General features: G+C 34.2%; 1 protein-coding gene across 2 annotated transcripts; it reads left to right on the top strand.

Moving 5' to 3' along the window:
* Positions 1-17988: 17988 nt before the first annotated feature.
* On the top strand, positions 17989-20754 carry LOC18032831 (polyubiquitin). 2 transcript variants are annotated; one of them, XM_006420214.2, is made up of 3 exons: positions 17989-18156; positions 19258-20170; positions 20732-20754. In XM_006420214.2, the coding sequence occupies exons 1-2, from the start codon at positions 18097-18099 to the stop codon at positions 20152-20154; spliced, it is 957 nt and encodes a 318-aa protein (XP_006420277.1). In that variant the 5' UTR covers positions 17989-18096; the 3' UTR covers positions 20155-20170; positions 20732-20754. The 2 variants fall into 2 exon arrangements, with proteins under 2 accessions (XP_006420277.1, XP_024040411.1); XM_024184643.1 differs by lacking the exon at positions 20732-20754 and having other exon boundaries at positions 19258-20601.
* The last annotated feature ends 763 nt before the right edge of the window (positions 20755-21517 follow it).

Genomic DNA, 21517 nt, shown 5'->3' with positions numbered 1-21517 from the left:
ATACTATTGTTATAATTTAGCATTCTAATTACAGACATATTTTAAAAAAAAACCTGCATTTGATGGTTGTGGAATTAATTTATTTATTGACCGATGGGGAAAATAATTAGATTTAATCTAATTATTTTTTGTAATTTTTAAGGTGAAATTGTAATTTTCGTTTTGGGGGTAAAATTGTCATTTTTTTAAGTTTCCGTTAGTTTTCTTAACGGATTCCAAACGGAAGTGGAAAAGTGAAAAAAAAAATGTAACTTTAGATGGATTCCAGCCAAAAAATGAAGGAATTGTGTATTTTTAAAAAAAGTTCAAAAAATAGGTGGACGGTGGATATTTTCCCTTAAATTTATAGTCTATAGATACGATATTGACAGGTTTTGAGCTTGAGTGCTAATCAATGTGAATCAATATGAATTAATCAAGAATCTTTGCGAAAAGCATCGAGTCTGGCTGATTCCTTGGTTGGGGAAGTGCTTTTTGTCAAGCCCCACCGAGTCTCCGCCCACTAATTTTTGTTTAAATTAAATTAAGTAATTAATTAATTAACCTATTGAGCACGAGGCAATTTGATTCTCCTTTGTTGCGGCTAGATTCTATGGCACGAGCTTTGCTTAACTTTAATTACTGTAGTTTATAAATTAATTATATGAATTAATCAAGAATCTTTACAAAAAGCATCGAGTGTGGTTGATTCCTTGGGTTGGCGAAGTGCTTTTGTCAAGCCCCACCGAGTCTCCGCCTACTAATTTTTGTTTAAATTAAATTAAGTAATTAATTAATTAACCTATTGAGTACGAGGGCAATTTGATTCTCCTTTGTTGCAGCTAGATTCTATGGCACGAGCTTTGCTTAACTTTAATTACTGTAATTTATAAATTAATTATAAGCAAAGCAAACGTGGTCAAGGGATTTGTGTATGGATTTTTCGGTTTTTTTGGAAAAAGATCAAATAAAATCTCAAATAATTTATACGGATTTTATCTTTGAAGAATGATAAACTCTTATCTAAAGACCAATAAAAAAAAGATTTTATGGTAAATTGAAAAGTTTATTAATGATAAAACAAAGACAGGGTTTAAAATTAGAAAATAATGATTTTATAATTCAATTGGTATTTTGAAAATACTAATTAAATATGTGAGAATTATTCATAATTATTCCTGAATTCATAGAAATACAAATGAAGTGTTAGTCGTGGAATTAAAAATGAGCGCATTTAGAATTGATGTAACATTTATTTAATTTCAATGGGGTATAGTTAACCCGGGGGGGAGGGGGGGGGGTTTAAGGATTTTGAACGGGTGCATGTCGATCCACTCAACTGGTGAAAGGGTTGACGGTAAATAAAAGATTGCATCAGAAAATAGATTTGAGCTATTGGCACCCCTTTAAAATTTTATTAAAATCCATTTTCTTAATTTACCTTGTTAAAAAATATTTAAAGAATTGTAAGATGTTTAGACCACCCCACTTAATTCCCAAAATTGCCTTGATTCACACCCCCAGTCTCCTTCATAAAACCCATATATTACTAATTATACTGCATATTATTTTCTACAACTGATCGATCTCCATCTCTTCATGTTTAAGCTTTGTCATAAAAAAGAGACAATTTTTTTTTTTTTGTTTTGAAAGGAGAGACAATTTTTGTTGTTATTATTATTATTACGCTCTCACTATCAGTTACAGAGCCCCCATCATAAAAGTGGAAGACTTGGGGTTTAATCCATTTCTAGAGAAGTTGTTCATGAGCTGAATTTCTCGAATTGAAACAATAATAGATTTTGTCTCGTTTTTGTCCATATGATAGATTAATCCCATATCATTCAAAATTTTGAAATTACCATCATCATGGTCACACACACACACATTGACGGACATATGGTTCTAACAGACATGCGTTAGAGGTGTACAAACAAGAAAGACAAACACGAAGTTATATAAAGTGCTCGAACTTGTTCAAAGTTGAGTTGTATACGTACATCTAAATCGATGTTGATGCATGACACTTAATTGATGACAATAATATAGGTAATTTTGTTAGCTTACAAATAAATGAAACGGGGGTCAATCGCGCGTCGATCTTTAATTAGTGAAAAGTATAAAAAGTTTGCAAATGTATGACAGGGCCATGCCGACCCACTAGCGAGGGTCCGTGCTCAGTGACTGTGACGAAAAGGATGGGTATATCGGATATTTGACCTATTCATCGTATTCAAAGATGCCAATCGTGGGCCAGCAGACTAGTCAGAAGCAAAGGAAGACCAGTGCCGTACTGCCTGTCAAAGAGGGACCCCTAGTCCTATCACCTATCGTGAAGAGCAAACTGATAGATGCCGCCATTTTTTATTTCAGCAGCCAGCTCATGCAATAAGGGACTGACACGTGCTAATAACTTTTGAATATTGATGATTGTCCTTCATTGTGGTCATGAGTACCACCACTTGAGAGGGATCAAACAGAAGGTTACTATGTTACAGATTCTGTAACATACAGCAACCAATGCATGCAACCACAGGTGTCCTGCATATAGAGAAAAAAGGGAGCAAATGCTTTTATCTGTGAGCTGGCTAATGCAGAATCTGTAAGTTACAGATTCTGTAACTTAGGCTGCTCCGAACAAATTATATTGTCATTTCTAGGGCAGGTGTGATTTTTAGGTAGCCGTTTTTTTTTGACCTTTTCTTTTCTTCCGTGGGTCTTGTTGCTTTCTCCACTAATGAGAACCGACATCCATTTTGGAATGTCTCAAAGACATTCATTCATGAGATTCCTTTTCGGATTGAGGTATCAAAATTTTAAATTAGAATTATTTACAGTATTTGCAAAATAAGAGTGGACATTGAATTGAAATTGTGGGACCTATTTAAGAATCATTCTTATTGATTTCATTCCTTAGAGGTTAAGAATCAAATTCCGAATCCTTAAATTATTCATTTTATCTTATTAAATTTTTATAATTCCTAAATTACCCTCAATCAAGTTATGTAATTTTTATATTTTTGGTTCCTACAGAATTTATGAAAATACCTAAAATTTTTGTATTATTTGTAAATAGGTCCTTTATTATTTAATAATAATATTAATAATATCATTAATGCTGTCATTATTATTAGTACTACTACTACTACTATTATTATATTAATATTATTGTTATGAAAATTTACCAATTTTATTATTTTAATTAATATTATCATTATTGTTATTATTTTCAATTTTATTCTTATTTTTATTCGTATTATTGTTATTATTATAATATATGCAAATAATATTAAGGACAACAATTAACAAAGAGTATTTTAATAACTTGTAACAGTCCATCTCGTTCCAAGATAAAGTAAATACATCAACGAGAATGCAATTCATTTTGTTTCCGATTCTTACAGTTCAAGTATACAACTTATTTTAATTCTAATTTCTCATTCTAATTCCAACTCATTTTGATTCTTGTTTAGTAAACGCACTATTAGAAAAATTATGGATTTGACCCACTTTATGTTTTCTCACTAACCTATTTACATATTTCTTTAATAATAGTTCCACAATATATATATATATAGAAGATGAGCCGGGGGGCCCCGGGGGGGGGGGGGGTGGTTAAGGGTTTTGAACGGATGCATGTTGATACACTCAATTGGTGAAAGGGTTGATGATAAACAAAAGATTGCATTAGAAAATAGATTTGAGTTATTGGCACCCCTTTAAAATTTTGTTAAAATCCGTTTTCTTAATTTACCTTGTTAAAAAATATATAAAGAATTGTAAGATGTTTATTCCACCCCACTTAAATCCCAAAATTGCCTTGATTCACACCCCCAGTCTCCTTCATAAAACCCATATATTACTAGCAGGTCCACGACAAAGGAAAAACTATTAGTTTAAAGAGTGGAGATTTTTAGATCCCTTTAAATTCCTTATGAACCCCATGCCAATCATACTTAAACCTCCTTTACTCTGTTTTTTTTTAACTAAAATAAAATGGAGTCGTTCTTCTCTTGCAATCTTATTCCCTATCCTCTACATAAATAATTTTTCTAGGTAATAATTCTGATTTAAAATAAGCATATTTAAGCTTTAGTTTAAAAGTGGTGTTTAGGTACGAGGATGATTATTATTATTATTATTAAGTATGAGAATAAAGAATTTGTCAGCAAAGGAAAAGAAACAAGTTATTTCAATAATATTGGATAGATGAGGAATCACAAACATAAAAAAAGAATAGAAAATGACATGTTAATGTATTGAAGGAGTTTGCCGAGAAAACAAATAATAGAATGCGTTGGATTTGTTAAACGAGAGAGAAACAATAGATGAGTTTAATTAGAATTATATGATTTTCTAGAAAATGTAATTTCATAAGGGAAGTGGTGTTAATGGCAATACTTTACTTAAAAATGGATGGGAAGCCCAAAACGGAAAAGGCCCAGAACCTAATAAGAGAGTTGCCTCCTATGTCCTGCCGTCTGATTCAGTGCAATAACATTCAATGAACCAACCTTAAGGTGGCGGTGGATTTGATATACGGATTCATTTGAACCAATTAATTCAAGAAAATGACAAAGCTTGTATTTGATATATGGATTTATTCCTCTAATGGTATATTGTTAGTTTCATGAGGAGGAGGATCATAAAGAGAGTGCTAACAATGAAGTAGAGATGGTTATAATAGAGGAAAGGGTGTGTTCAAGCGGGTTAGCTGATGGAAATATCGCCATTGTCAATCTTACTACAGGATTATTGGCATCTTTCCCTCAGAGACCTGCAGATCCGGAGTGCTCCAGAAGGTTAAGAATTCAAAACCTATTTACTCTTTTGTGGAAACAACGGGGAGCTTTCTCAGCAGATGAGAGCACCAGTGCCAACAAAAGGGAATGCCGAAACCATTGATCCTCTTGCTTGTCAATTGAAGACTGTTAGCAGTGTTGTCCCCATGGCCATGGAGGAATCTGTAATGGCATTGGCTTCAAAGGAGAATTACAACCCTTCTAATAAAAGCAATGATATGCAGGTTGAAGTGTATGCTGCTTTTACTTGGTAGATTGAAACTTTGATACTGACTCTTTTCACTAAATTGCCTTGTTCTTTTATGCAGGAACCTACTGTTATTTCGAGCCCAATGCCATTAAATCCAATTGAAAACAAGCTGTTGATTTTGACTCCTCTGCATCTAAGTTCAAACCTAGGGATGACAACTGGATCGCTCCATAATGAATATCTACAATATCCATCTAATTAGATCGGATAATATCCATCCAAAATTTTTTAGATTTTAAAATGGATATTTTAAAATTATATCCAGATGGATATGGATGGATATGGATAATTATTTTTACCCAATGGATATCCGTTTAACCCAATACAAGTTTAAAAAGTTTTAATTTTATAAAATTAAAAATAAAAAATATAATAAACAAACAATTGTAAAAATATTATATTAACTATTGAAAAATTTAAATTCCTCTTATATTAAAAACTAAAGTTTTCAAAATTACCCTTTAATTTTTTAACTTATTTAATACTATTAATAATTATTATTTTATTTTATTAATTTAATATTATAAATGGACCTCCACTGGAAGGTCGCCGGACCTCCACCGGACCTCGCCGGACCTCCACCGGACCTCGCCGGACCTCCGCCGGACCTCCACCGGACCTCGCCGGACCTCCGCCGGAATTCACCGGAAAGTTGCCGGACCGCCGCCACCGACCACCGAACCGCCATTTTATTATTACTATTATATATATATATATATATATATATATATATATATATATATATATATATATATTACTAATATAAATAGTGTAATAGTCAAATTTAATATTAGAATTTTAATTATTTTATATTATTATTTTTATTATATAAAAATAAAATATCCATGGATATCCGTAGTTATATGGATAAAATCCATATCTATGTCCAATATTAAATATTGGATATGGATATGGATATATCCATTATGGATAATTATGGATTTGTGTTTGGATGGATATTATCCATCCATAATTGGATATTTGCCATCTCTAATCAAACCCCCTTAATTACTCTTAAAAGGGGCATTAGTTGAGTGCAGTGCGCACTATGTGTTTTGAGTACATTGCATGTGTACTTAGTAAGCATTGTGATTCTGTTGATAATCAGATGCGCTTGATATGTTTCTTTTGTTGATAAACCAATGTCCATCTTTCTAAACAACTAATAGGTAAAAAACTTCAGCTCATTGTCTGAGTTGAGATATTCTGAACCTTATCTGATGAACTCATTGCTTTTGCACGATAAATTATCTTTCTTGTCTACATCTATAACTGCTCCTCAATATCTAATTTCCCTTTTCTTTTGGTTTACTAAAGTTTGTAAAACTGATACATTTTCGCTATTGAATTATGCGTATTAACCTGAAGAAAGGGATCTTGCATTTTCGATGATTGACCGGATAGGAATATTTGAACTCACTTTTTCATGAGAGTGTAGCCAATGTTGAACCTGTTCCTCTAAGCGCTCCCTAAACCCCTAGTACTTCTGCAGAAGACCGCATCCTTTTAACTAAAATATTATTTATTAGTAATTACAATTTCTTAAAGGACAAGGTAATCTCCTCCATTCACAATTAAAAAGCGGAAGCAAGCAACTATCCTTGAAATGAACCTTTGGTTCTGTGCGTTCCTCGGGAAAAAAGGGCAAAGTTGGGACTTCGCCCATCTGGAAACAAGGTCCCATTTGGGATCCTTGAAAAAAAATTTGTTTCCACCATTGGTAAATCTTGTAATACTCATTTTCTTTTTTGGTGAAATCAAAGTGTCTCAACCATAGAATTATATAAACATAAAAATGACTCCTCTCAATTTCTCAACCATAGAACTGTATAAATAAACATACGAAGAAAAACGTCTTGTACAAATAAAAAAAACACACAATTCAATTTATTCCTAAAGCTAAATGTTAGGGTTTTTCTTTGTGATTTGTTAATTGTATGAGTGAGTTGTAACGTGTGATGCGTGTGTGTTATTTAAATCTTTTGCTTTTTTTTTTTAATTCAACGGTTAAGGTTAGGTTAAGACTTTTTGGTAGAGCTCAAATCTTGATTGGAATGTAACCAAACCTTAGTTATTAAGCCTTAACTTGACCTTTAATTCTTAAATTAGTATCAAAGTCCAAAAAATTTAGATTGGCTTAATTGAACCCAAATTGAGTTGGGCCATTTTTACCATCCCTGAGTAACTTAGTGGTGAATGTCGGAAGATGTTTTGTTCCATTAATATTGGTTCTAGGAGAAGTACTTAATACTTGCATTGGTTCTTATAATAGCTTCTTGGGTCATTAATTAAGATCCAATCATATAGCTTTAGGAGATAAATGAAGTTAAATTGAATTTGCATTCTGTGCAGTATTATTATAATAGAAAAGCTTCATAAGTCTTCTGCACATGTTTTAATCTTGTCTGACCTGGATTTTGTGCAAAGATTTATTGTTACATAGTGTTAAAATACAACTAATTCGTGCTGTGAAAGAAAGATGGCTTTTTTTTTTCTTTTTTTTTTTCAAGCGGCGGGCATATTTGGTTGTGAATATATTTGGCCTTGTGAAAGAATTGTTGACAAGATTCTTGCGTTTTAAGTACGGCGCTGTGGAAAATCGAACCATTTTACAATAACGAACAGTCGGTTATGTTTTTATATCTAAAAACTCTTGTCCATAAGTCTGAAATCGTTTTGCACCATTCTTGATTATACTCGTCCAAAAGGTCTCAAATCATTTTTCCTTCCCATCTTCTTGCGCCATTCTTGATTATACTCTAGCCCAATATGTCACAAATCATTTTTTCTTCACCTCTTTTTGCGCCATTTTTGGTTATACTCTTGTCCAAAAGGTCTCAAATTAATTTTTCTTCACCTCTTTTTACGCCATTCTTTATTACACTCGTCCAAAAAGTCTCAAATTATTTTTTTCCATCGCCGAAGTCAGTGGTGTGCTGTGGCTTTTAGCCTGTGGGGGGGGGGGGGGTGGTGGTGGGGAGGGGAGCTTCAGTCACTTCAGGTCTTCGAAATGACTCCCGTCTTTTCGAGTGGCCTCGCACCGCCCGCGGGAAGGTGTGTGCAGAGGCCTATTCCAAAACTCGACTTCTATCCCGAGGGGACGTGGCAAAAAATGTGCCGAAGCCGGTGTGCTATACCTTTGGCCTGTGGGAGGAGGGGAGGGGGGCTTCAGCCACTCCGAGTCTCCAAAATGACTCCCGTCTATTCGAGAGACCTCGCGACGCATGCAGGAAGGTGCATCTAGAGGCTCGTTCTAAAACTCGACTTTTGTCCTGAGGGGCGTGGCAAAGAAGGTGTCGAAACCGGTGTGCTATAGCCTTTAGCCTGTGGGGGTGGGGAGGGGAGCTTCAGCCACTCTAGGTCTGCAAAATGAATCCCGTCTTTTTGAGGGGGGTCTCGCCGCCCGCCGAAAGGTGCGTGCAGAGACCCGTTCCAAAACTTGACTTCTGTCCCAGGGGGCGTGGCAAAGAAGGCGCCATAAATTCAATAGTGAAGGGTTTAAAAGATGGAAGAGGATTAATGATGGAAAGAGATGTTCATTTTTGCATAATGAAGAGGGAGTTTCATACTGTTATATAACTATTTTCAGATATTTAGATTTTTTATTTTATTTGTTTTTCTTTTTATCTTATATCTTATTTTAACAGAGGATAGATGCTTGTTAGTTTGTATATTTTGACTTAAAGTGTTGTTTAACCCTTATATTTAAAAAAAATATATTATAAGACACCTATACTAATAAATATGTTATACTTTTACCCTTACTTTTTCTTTTCTTTTATGATAATACCCTTTCAATAATATTCTTGAAGATATTAATAAAAAAATCATAATTTATTAAATTAACCTCAAAAGTAGCATAAGAACTTATACAAACTTCCATATTATTATTTTACTTTTATAAATGGTATTTAGTAAGACTATCATAAGGATTTTAAATATTGCTTTAAGTTGGTTGATATTAATTTATTTATAAGTAATTATCAGCAAGATTGTCGCACAAGTACAAAAATTACTAGTCATTTCACAGTAATATTTATTAGTTAATTTGCTATTATATAAATGCTGGTTAATTTAATAATTAATTTTTTTAGATAAAATAAGTAATGTCAAGAATATTGTTGGTGGGGTATTATTGTAAAAGGAAATAAAAAGGAAGGGTAAGAATGTAATATTTTAACTATAGGAATGTTATGAGATATTTTTTAAAATATAGGAAGTAAACGGATACTTAAATTAAAATATACGAACTAAATGAACATTTACCCTTTTAAAATATTTAGTTCTGAAGAGAAGAAGTTAAATTTACTAACTTTTGTTTGAATAGCAAAATATCTTAGTAGAACTTTACTATTCTCTTTTATTATTACTTCTATTAAACATATTCATTTCCTATTATATAAATGATCCTTTTGTTATTTTCTTTGATCTATCAACTTCTTTCTTTAAATTATTAATTTTTTTATTTTTTTAATACGGATGAGTATTTTAAACACAATAAGACTTTTAGATGAGTGTACTTTATAATAGATCCATCTTTTTGTAAATAACCAAAACAAACTAAATTATTTCTTGTTTTGAAAGGATATTCAATTGAATATTTATATAAATTATTCTGTTAATAAAATTTTTACACCCACCCCATTTCATAATTGATATTTATAATTAATATTTTAATTTAAAAAAATATAATTTTTAGAAACTTATAAAAAATTAAACTTATGGAAATAGAAATTATGTAATAAGAATAAACTAAATTAAAAGATTTTATATATAAAAACTCAAAGCAAATATAGTTTTTTAGTATGAAGTTTTATAGGAAGATAATAGATTTTAGTGTAGAGATTTACACTTTTTAAATAAAACTGGAGGTTTTAAGAAATAAAAGTTTAGAACTCCAATCATCTTTAAGATGGACGAGAAGCCCAAGACGGGAAAAGGCTCATAACCTCTTATAGTTAAGAGTTATGCTATTGGCACTCTTCTAAAATTCTTATGCAACCCTATTTTCTTCAAGTACCTCCGTTATTACATATTACCTTAGGATATGTTTTGCAGCATTGCATAGTACTATTTCATGGGCTCAACATTAATTGAAATAAGCTCATGTTTGACAATTAAAATGAAATGCATCGCACGACATTAACTAAAATAAACTCATATTTGACAATTAAAATGAAATGCATTGCACAACATTAACTAAAGCTTTAATACAGCTTTTGCCGCATCATCAAAACCCTGCCTCCCTCGGATATAAGATGTATTGCTAAATTTTAAAATACAAAATTATATAATCAATTAAAACGTATATTTGGTGGTCCATATGATTAAAATACGAAGATTGTGCTTTTTGGATTGTTTGGAGAACCTGGAAGATGGTGCCTTGTCTTAAATCTTAATAATGCTAATGTGGTTCAGAACCGATTGACTTTATAAACAACATGCAAATAAACGACCTTCATACAGCAAGATTTTGCCTATGAAATGTCCTTACGCTTTTCTTCCCAATCTCAACTCAAACTAGAGCTTAAACTCAATCACATTCACCTCTGCTATTGCCAAATTAATCTTATTTATAAGCATGGATTTTTTAGTTCATTTGAGGTTTCTATTTCTACCATTGCTAAATCTTCTACTCTTTTTTCTGCTCTCAAGTCTCAAGATCCTACCAATCATATAGTTTTTAATCCAATTTTAAAGGTTGAATTCTCGTTCCTGATTCTAGCAGTCGCCATGCCATTACTGCTCTTCCTCCTCACACCCATCAGAGTTCCACTCAACGTGCCGAGCCCATTTCCTTGAGTTGTGGAGAACTCTCTGTTGTGGTGGCTATCTCAGATGTTGCCTCATCTCATTTTGGCTCCATCTCTGTTCTTGGTGCCCTTTTTCCGCTCACGTCGGTGGGGAAAGACTATATAATGTAATTGTAGGTGCAGATTATTTGAACGCAGGTGCAGAGTTACACACCTTACTCCATCTCAATGAAGCAAATTTGATGAAAGTATAGGTGCAGATTACTTGAACTAGTAAGTAGTGAGTCATCAGGTAGGCATAGATTTCTCTTGATTCAAGTTATTTGTTTCACAGTTCACACTGCATATTTTTATTGGACAATTTCATTAAAACCTCCCCGTATAATTTTTTTTTTCTCGGATTCAAACTCCCCAAAATTTTTAAAATAACTCCAAAGGTTAGAATATCTCCAATGCTGTATCATACATTAAGCAACGTGTTTTAATGGATTACTGAAAAATTAAGTTTGTGAAGGCCAGGTTCTTTAATTTATGTTAGTACTTTGAATAACCGGATCTACTTCTGAATTAATTAGATACTTCTATTTACATAGATAAAAGTTATTCTAACCAATGGAGCTATTATGCCTTTCCCTTTTTTTTAATATATATATATATTCTCATTCGTGAGTGTCTTCATTTTTTTTATTGCAGCCGTGTGGCTTAATAAAGTTAATTTTCTATGTATTATAAAGCCGTGTGTTTAATAATGTTCTTCATTGACTCTATTAAGCCACACGACTGAATAGCATGTCTGAATGAAAAAAAAAAATGAGAGTGTCCGTACTAGAGAATGACTATATACACACGCTCTAATCCTGAATCCTAGATTTGTGAAAATTTGGGAAAGCTATTAATCCATATGATTAAATAGTGTAACATTCGTGAAATCTATTAAGCCAAATGATCTAAGGTCATGTTTGGTTGGAAGGAGAGAATGTATGAGAGGAAAGTAATTTAAATTCTCTTTTTATTTCTATTGTTTGGTTTAACAAAATGTATCAGAATTTAATTTCCTTTAGAATTTAATATCCATCATAATGTAGAATTTGAATTCCACACTAAGTAGTGAAGAATTTAAATTCCTCTTATATTAGAAACTAAAGTTTCCAAAATTACCCTTCATCTTTTTAATTTATTTAATGACATTAATAATTATTATTTATAATTATTATTTTATTAAATTAATATTATAAATGGACCATCGCCGAAAAATCACCGGACCACCGGCGAGGTCTCCGGATTACCAATGGACTTCGCCGGAATGTCGCCGGACCACCGTCGGACTTCGGCGTAAAATCGCCGGACCTCAGCCGGACTTTCGCCGCCAGCCACCGGACCGCCATTTTATTATATATATATATATATTATTACTAATATAAATAATTTAATATTTAAGATAGAGGATAAATTTGTTTAAAGAAAAAAATTATAATTCATTTCCTTATCAAATTTTATATCAAACCAAACAACAAAAATTTAATTTCACTACTCTTTTCCATTCCTTTCTTCTCCCTTCCTCTCCATTCCACTCTTTTCCTCTCCTCCATTTTCTTCAAACCAAACATGACCTAATAGTGTAATGGTATAATGATATTAAATTATATGATTTAATAGCTTTTTTAGAGTTTAATATCTAGGATCTTGTCATGATTAAATAAATATCAGTAGAATTATTAGTTTTTTTCTTAATTTCTTTAAAATTTTCAGTAATCACATCCAATATGAACAGCTAAATCCATAATAGAATAAAAACAAATATTAACTAAATATATAAACATTACCAGTCAATGATGTCAACATGCGGAATGATTTTAGAATAACTTTGTTATATTATACCCACGTAATCCTTGTATAACATATATAAATTTATTTTGAAAAATGTTTGTGTAATTACTAATTATATTTAATTTATGTGCAGATATCATGTATGTACTAAACGTTTGTAATACAGACGTTGTTTAAGAATCTCCCCAATGTGCGGTGCCATTGACGAAAGAGAGCAATCAGTGGGCATTACGTTTATTATATTTTTACAATTCAAAAGCATGCGGATAAGAGCAATTAAACAGCAGTTGCGGCGTGCTTGAAACTCACCAGAGTTTTAATTTTTATTTGTTATAAACTAATTATGTCTTATCACACTAATTTGTATAAATATTTGTTACTCTATATTCATTACTATATTTTTATCAACTAATTATGTCTTGTCGGTGTGGCTTCCAAAATCACATACGTAATTTTCTAATTTATACGAATTTGACTTGCATGTGATGAGTTTGTGCCGATCTTCAAGCAGTGTTTGACTTGACGTATGCCGGTAAAACAAATGAAGTGAGCTGTGTGTGATTGTGTGCGGGATCAGGATGGATTTTATTATTTAACAAATTTATTAAAATATTTTAGAATTTATTTAGAATTGAGATTAAATCATTATAACTTAATAGTTATAGTATTAAAATAATTAGTAGATAAAAACTGTTTAATTAGTTAAGTTAATTTAATTCACTATTTAGATTTAAAAATTTATAATATTTTTATCATTTTTGTCAAAATTTATTAATTTTTATTTATAATTACAACTTATTTTTAGGGTTAGCATCTTTAACCACCATTTTCATATTTTTTTAATATTTTAAAATACTTTAGCCACAGCAAAATTCGCCTCATTAACGTTAAAAGTAGTATTTTCCTGTAACTTTCTTGAGGACGCAAACCGAATACACGATGATTGGCTTCTTTAAGTACTCTTCTCAGCTGATCTATTTATTTACTGCAACAAAGCAGTCTCATTACATCGAAACCATTATGGATTTTTCTTTTGATTTGAGGTTTCTATTTCCACCTCTGCTAAATCTTATAATCTTTGTTCCGTTCCTTAAATCTCAAACTAGCAACTCTTGGGGCCTCAAAGATATAATGCAGAAGATTCTTTTGTGTTCAATTCTAAAGATGCCATTCCCAATCTTGATTCTTGTTGCGCTGCTTTTACTCCTTTTACTCTGGCAACACCAGTAGTTGCTTCTATCATTTTGGCTCCATCACTATTCTTGGTGACCTATTTGTGTCGTATAATGTTATCTCCCTGGTATGCAACAATGTGGAGGCTGTTTACAGGCTTTGTTATCGGGTTTCAGAGAGTTCTACGATCCATTCCTACTATTTTCATCAGATGTGCCAATCGGAATCAAGGAAGCATAGATGCAGACTCTCCTCATCAAGATGACAGAGAATGTAATTGTTATTAACCAGCTCATCCAAAACCTGCTTATTAGCCAGCTCATCCAAAACCTGCAGCCAAGTCCAGAACATTAAGGTCATAATTAACCTTGTAGTTGTTGTGGTTATATAGTTGATAGGTACGTAATTACATACATAGTTGTTGCCCCTGCTAGTCAATAAAAATGATTGTCTTGTTGTGCAAGTGTGTTACACTGTAAGGAATAGTTTTTTTTATTCTATGGGAGTTAGGCGGGACCCTTACCTGTCATTAAGAACAGATAAAGAAAATACATTTGGAGGGGGACATAAACCAAAACCTCCAATCAAGAAAAATAAAAATAACAGTAAACGAAATGATCTAGGCATAGCCTAACATAAGAAGAAAATGACTAATGCAAACGGTGATAATATCTCTTACGATACTTGCGGCCGGCAAGTAATTTAATGCCTTTTTTTGAATGACTAATAATGCTAAAATCAAGGCTACAGTCAATTCTTTCAGAATTCTCAGGAGCAGACAAGAAATGGTCATTATTCGCCAAATGATCGTCAGAACTATCATCATTATCAGTATGAGAATTGTAAAGCCTAAAATCTTGTGTTGGATGATCGATGAAGATGTGTATTATACTCACTTGGTTCTCGGATCCTAGAATCATGAGTCGTGACATCCTGGCCAATCGGCTCCTGAATGGAAGTAGAGTCTGTAGTGTTAGCTCGGCTCTCTGGAGGGGTGGGCAAAATCGGGTTCGGTTCGGGTTCGGATCAACCCGATCGGGTTACAGGTTGGTCAGGTTAGATAAGAACTCATTCAAATTCAACCCAAATCTATAACCCGATCCGACCCGATCCGAATAAAATTCGAATTGGATTGGGTCGGATATAAAAAAATATACATACACAATCTACCCATTTATACACACATGATCTACACATTTACAGAAACAACCCAAAGCTTTCAAAACTCAGCAGCTAAATGGAGCTTGAATCGGATTGGGTGATGGCAAAGGATTGGAGGTGTGGAGGTGGCGCAGCAGATCTGGTACTTGGTAGCAGTAGATCAGTAGATCGGGTCACCATCCTCGCGGAGTAGCTTCTGTTGGCGTTGGCTCTTGGCGGTTGCTGCGTCTGGTGGCCGGATCTAGCTTGCTCTGTGAACTTCGTGTGTGTGTTTGACTGTTTGTGATTGTGACTATGTTTTGTTTGTTTAGCTGTGGGCATGGGCTGTGTAACTGCCGCTTGTTTCCGTCGATAGTGGGATGCGAGAGAGGGAGGTTGTGGCCTGTGGGTGGGTGTGGGTGATTATGTTGCTGGTTGGCAGGGGGCTGTGTGTGTGTTAGTGTGTGTGGTGTTCACTTCGTGTTCCAGTGTGTGTGTGTGTGTGGTGTGTGTGTGTTCTAGTGTGTGTGTGTGGTGTGTATTTGGTGTTTAATTTTTTTTTTATTTTGTGTCAACCCGATCGGGTCAACCCAATCCGATCATGATCCACCCGATCCGATCCGATCGGGTTGACACAAATGCACCAGATCGGGTTTTATTTGATCGGGTCGGGTTGGGTATTTTGCCCACCCCTAGCTCTCCGTAGGACTGATCGGAGACCCTGCATCTGCAATCTGCTTAGTGATGGACGGCTCAGGTCGTGGAGTGTCCAAGGGTTGAGGAGTATCTGACGGCAGAACTTCTGACTTCTTATTATCTATTCTGGTATGCCAATTCCTATTGGGCCGCTGGGGATGGAGTCCCGGATTGGCCACGTAACACATCTCAATGGAATGGCCAAGGTGCTTGCAAAGCACAGTACATTGGGATTTTCTCAAAATTTACACCAGAATCTCCCACGCCGATTCGTCTCCGTTGTAACAGAGGTTGAGTGACATCATACTCCACTAACACCCTAGCTACATAAGGGCGAGCTAAAGAGGTAGTAGCTTGGTCAATTCGCAATGGTTTACCAATAACTGATGCAATAGAAATTAATGCTTCCTTACAGTGCATGAAATGGACAGGCAAGTAAGGAAATGAAATCCAAACTGGGACTATAGGGGACTCCTTGGACCATCGAAAATCGTTGGTCCATTTAAAAATTTTCATGGCACTCCCATTGATGTACCATGTTTGCCTAACCCATAGGTGGGAGTAGTCCTCCTCAACATCCAATTGAATTAACACATGTCGATTATCTAAAAGGGACACCTTAAAAGTTCTCTTCAATCTCAATGTATTAAAAAAATTACGAATTAATTCCATACTAGGTCTATTGTAGGAAAATTTACCTACCAATGTCAGCTTGAAAGGAATGGCCATCGCTTGAATTTCCGCAGTAGAAAATTGCACGTTAGGCTCTCCCTCGAATGAAGTAACGGTTTTGATAGAAATTGTCGAGTTGGATGGGCCGTTCATAATATCTACCAAAGATTTTTTAGTGGGTTTATTTTGATTTAGATTGGGGACGGATTTCAAAACCGAGGCGTAGGAGGGTACGGACGTGGGCTGAGTGGTATTTTGGATTAACGGATCATTTTGGAGGTTATTTAATAAAAATGTGGAGGGCATTCGATTGGGCTGGGTGTTGGGATTTATTTCCGAAATGGGTTGTGCTTGGGCTTGACTAGTGGGCAAAGCTAGTGGGGCATGGGAAGTGCTAGTGGGAGACACACATGGGGAACACAATTCTTGAGTTGCCGAAAGTGTTCCATGGGCATGGAAATTACCACTAGTGTGCAGACTTTTGAGCTGGAGTTGGTTGGATGTTTCCTGACTTTGGCTGGGTTCGATGATGGATGATGGTTGTATGCAGCTGGCTTTCGGTTGACAGCTGCAGCTGGCCGTGAGCACTGTTCCGAGTGCTTGCTTGTGATTTGCATGTGGCTTTTTGTCGTGTGGGAGTTGTTTATGTAGGTGGTGATTGTGGCTGGCTGGTGCTTGTAGCTTGAACTGAATCTTGAGGCAATTGGCCATGGAGTACACTGTAAGGAATAGTTATGTGTGAAGTATTTGGAGTTTCCTCATTGTAATAATACTACTCAAAAGTGGCTCACCAGTCATCTAGCTAGCTTTTAGTGAGAAGGTTTTATTAAATAGCAGTTATGGAGTGGAAGCAGGCAATAGCAGCGATTTTGGCTCCAACTCTTTTTCTTGGTTCTTGGAGGCATATTTGTGTCTCATAAACTTATCACTACATATGTTATCAATATTAGCTTCTCTGTCTTAAGCTCTGCTTCAAATTAGTTTCCACGTCTCACCGGCACTGTAATGGCATCCATTATTAATCCCACAGAGGATAATCTGGTAGTCTAATTCGTGGCTTCTGATTTGTTCTCTTGTTGGTCTATTTTATGTCTTATACTGTCGATGGCGTGTTGTATTTACGTCAACGAATAGAAATTCTGTGATTTATTAAAGAAGGCTGAATATAAATATCTGGAGACAAGCAAATTTCTGTCTTCACTAGCTGGCGTGTACCCAGGACAAAGGCTCCACACATGTTTAATTTAAGAGAGCTGCTACCTTACATACAATGTAAAGGACAATTTCTTACAAACTCAGTTGTGGATCATATTTGGATCCACCAGCCTTATGAGAAGTTATACCTTACATTACAATTACATTGCATGTAAGGTAGCAAAAACCTTAATTCAATTTAAAACTCTGGAAAAACATCAATCTACTATTCGCATGTGATGATATTTTATGGGCATAATAGTAAATTTAGTATTTATTGTCTGAATAAACAGTAAAAAAAATAATAGAAGGAAATTTTGGTGTGTATTATTAAAAAAATTTTGCCCTTTTTCTCCTATTATATATGTTATCTTCTTATGCGGCACGCCCAAGAGATTTTTCTACAAAAGAAAATTTTAAAAGAAAAAGAATAATAATAAAGAAAACCGAATAACTTTGCATGACAGAGAAAAGTAGACAGTCACTCGACTCACCCCCTTTTTAGACGACCAGCTTTTTCTCTTCACTAGTCAAGGTTTTTGTTAAAAAAAATCCTTAAAAAGAAAAAAAAAAACAAAGAATAGAAAGTGGAGGTTTCTGTGCAGTATCAATGGAGTCATCCAGCGATGAAAATCAAGCAACTCCCACTTTGAATTCTCCTGAAGAAGAGGTTTCATTTTTTTCAACTTCATTTGTGCTTTCACTGTAGTTTTGTTTTACTGTTTTTTTATTTTCTTTCCGTAGTTATCACGTGTTTTGCCATCTATTGACATAATTATTTTTTTTTTTGCTTCTGTTTCGAAATAGATTAAATGGAAATAAAAATGCATTAAACAGAGTGTTTTTGGGGTTAATTCCCTTTTTTAAACTAATTAGAAGTTGTCCTGTTTTTAGGATCAATTAGAATGTAGGTAATTACCAATTGTTTTAGTGATTAATTGAAGACCTACTAACTTGAGATATAGATTTATTCCTCTAATGCTTTATTAGTAGTTTTTTGAAGTTGTATTGTTCTGCTTATATGGGTTCTGAAATCTGAATCTCTTCTTTGGCCATGCGTTCTAATCTCTGTTTCTAGGTCCTGCATTCCTTGTGCGCTATATTCGAATATTGAAGGGGTATAAATTATTTAGTAAGGATTATTTTCAAATGAGTCTTGAACATATGATGGTAGGAAGTTAAAGCGAAGTTGCATTCTGTTTCTGTCCAGGAAGGTTTATAAGTCATCTTTTTCAACGCTGTTTCACCTGGATCATGTGCCAAACCTTGTTCATACATAGTGTTAGATAATTAAGTCTGTCTATTTGAAGTTTAATATTAGCTTTTGGAGATAATTGTCTCCTAAGTAAATGCTTGCAGATACATGTATTGTGATTGATCTCAGTTACAGTACAGTCTCCTGGCATTGCTCTTGAACTGCTATCATAGATGAGGAAATGGAGAATGTTATTGCTTTTGGGATGTTCCAAGTACTTGTTGCTCTTCTGTAATGGATAATGTTTTTGCTTTTGGATGAGGAAAGAAAGCTAAGGTTCTCTTGCAGTCTAGCTTTCTTCTGGGTTAGTTGGCAGGAAATGGGTTATTATGTTTATCAGTGGACACAAGAATTTGGATTTCATTTTGATCCTAGTTGTTTGAGGTTTTACAAATTTTATGTCACATGAGCATTTTGTAGATTTAATTAATATACTTTTTTCCAAAACCATTGGTAACAAGCTTGTATTTTTGCATATTTTCACTCCTAATTTGTTTTTTCTCTATATTTTCTCAGATAAACTTATACTTCACGCTCAAGAAAACAATAGCCATGAAGGTAAAGAAAACAGAAAAAATTGAAAAATTGAAATTGAGGATTCATGCAAAGGTGGAGGAAGAAATTTTAGAAGATCTACCGGAGCTCTTTTATGCAGGTCAACAGCTTGAGAATGGGCTTACAGTTATAGATTATGGCATCCCCAATAACTCTGTTATCCATAATGACAGCGGAGTAATGAAACTATATTTTAAAACTCCATCAAATGAGAAAACTTTTGAGCTTAAAGCGAACAGGAGTGATACCATTGAAAATATCAAATTCATCATTGAGGTAAGAGAGGGGATCCCCGTGCATGAATATGATATCTATTATGGTGGAAAACTCATTGAGAGTTACATAACTTTGGATGTACTCAATATAAACAATGAAGATACTCTTCAGATGATCTCTGTTCCGAAAGAACTGCAAGAAATCTTTGTGCAGACACCAACGTCCACGGTAAAACTTGAAGTTAGGCGCGCACACACTGTTCTGGATGTGAAGAAAATGGTGGAGAGCATGAGAATATGTATCCCTAGTGAAGATTGTGAACTGTTTAGGGGAGGAGAGCAGCTTCAGAATTTGAAGACCTTGGCTTATTATGACATCAAGGAGAATGAAGTTTTACAGATTATACGGCATGTTAAGCACTCAATATTTGTGAAATTGCTGAATGGAAGGTACATAATTCTTGAAGTGGCCAAATTTGATACGGTTCGTGATGTGAAAGATAAAATATTCAGGGAAATAGGGCAGGCATCTGATAGTCAAAGACTTGTTTTCAAGAGACAACAACTGGAAGATGACAGGAATCTTGCCTCTTACAAAATTGTGAACGAATCTATAGTCAACCTGACTGATCTGGGGATGTGATCAGGTCCTTGAAAAGGTAGTTCTGGCTTCTTTTATAAGACTTGTGCATGCACGTGTTAGGTCGGAATTTTTATCAATCTCCACAGATGAGATGATGAAGTTTTAGTTGTGAAAGAATTTAGTGTTTCTGAGGAAATTTTCTAGTCTTTAAATTGTATTTGGTATTTTATATGTGGTCTTTTGTACATTGATTAACTGTTCTTTGAAGCCTTGTCATTTTGATACATAACTAGAGATTTAATGGTACGATGGCGCTTCATGCAAAGAGATCTCCTCATTTATTTAAATTCAATGTATTCAAGTCAAGTAAATTTCTGTAAGTGAATTTCGATTGAACCAATATTTTTTAATTTCATGAAGGACCATGCTGAATCCCTGCCTGAAACCCTAGTGCTTTGTCCTGTAATAACTGGGGAAATGAGCACAACCATGGAATTATATTTCTTAGATGAGCAGTTCTCCGAAAAGCATTATGGTTCTTATTATATCACTCAATTCCCATTATTAATTTCTTTACTGGTTAATTGTTACTTGGCCTAACTTCACCATGATATGTTTTCTTATGTTAATCATCAAGAACTTGCATTTGGTGGACGAGTACTTGAGACACTACAAGAATCTTGTATTTTACAGCATCCAGCAGGAGTTCACACTCAGGGAGCTTATTAGGTGAAGCAATATATACAGCCAGTTGATCATAATAAATAAATGGTAAGCGTTCAAGAATTTGCTATTGTTCCGAATATGACTTTTGGTGTTTGGGAGTCAAGGCTGTGGACGTTCATGTATTGTGGTTAAGAATGAATGCAGCTCTAATTAATGAAAAGAGAAACTCAGGAAAATAGGTAGAATGTCAAAGGAATCTAATTAGAAAGGATAAATGTAAATCCTTAGTTTGCATATCTGTGTACTAAATGAAATTATAAACTCATTTACTTAATTGGACCTATAAACTATAAGTTTTCTGTGACTATCGATTTTTTTCTCAAACTAATTGTTGAGTTTGAACACAACAGAAGCCAAAAAGCAACTCCAAGAATGAAGCAAAGAATCGAGAAATCACTTGCAAGATCATACACCAGATCTTGAACACCAGTACAAGACACCACAATTCAAAGGGAAAATTAGCACTCTTTTATTACTCAAAGTGATTACAAATCTGTCAAGCCTTGTAGAAGAAATCACAAGCTTTACAAAGAACTCAGAATCACTCAAATTGGATGAAAAACGAAAGAGAAATGCAACACACGACAGATGCCACGAACCAGCTCTGTTTATAAAGCAAACACTGAGGATTCTCAAAAGTTGCTCAACAAACATAACGAACTATTAAACACGTCAGCATTGAAGTTGCACATCGATC

Source organism: Citrus clementina, unplaced genomic scaffold (genome assembly GCF_000493195.1).
Source record: "Citrus clementina cultivar Clemenules unplaced genomic scaffold, Citrus_clementina_v1.0 scaffold_9, whole genome shotgun sequence".
Classification (NCBI taxonomy): domain Eukaryota; kingdom Viridiplantae; phylum Streptophyta; class Magnoliopsida; order Sapindales; family Rutaceae; genus Citrus; species Citrus x clementina.
Note: the sequence above shows the minus strand (reverse complement) of the source record. Positions and strands in the feature narration are given on the sequence as shown.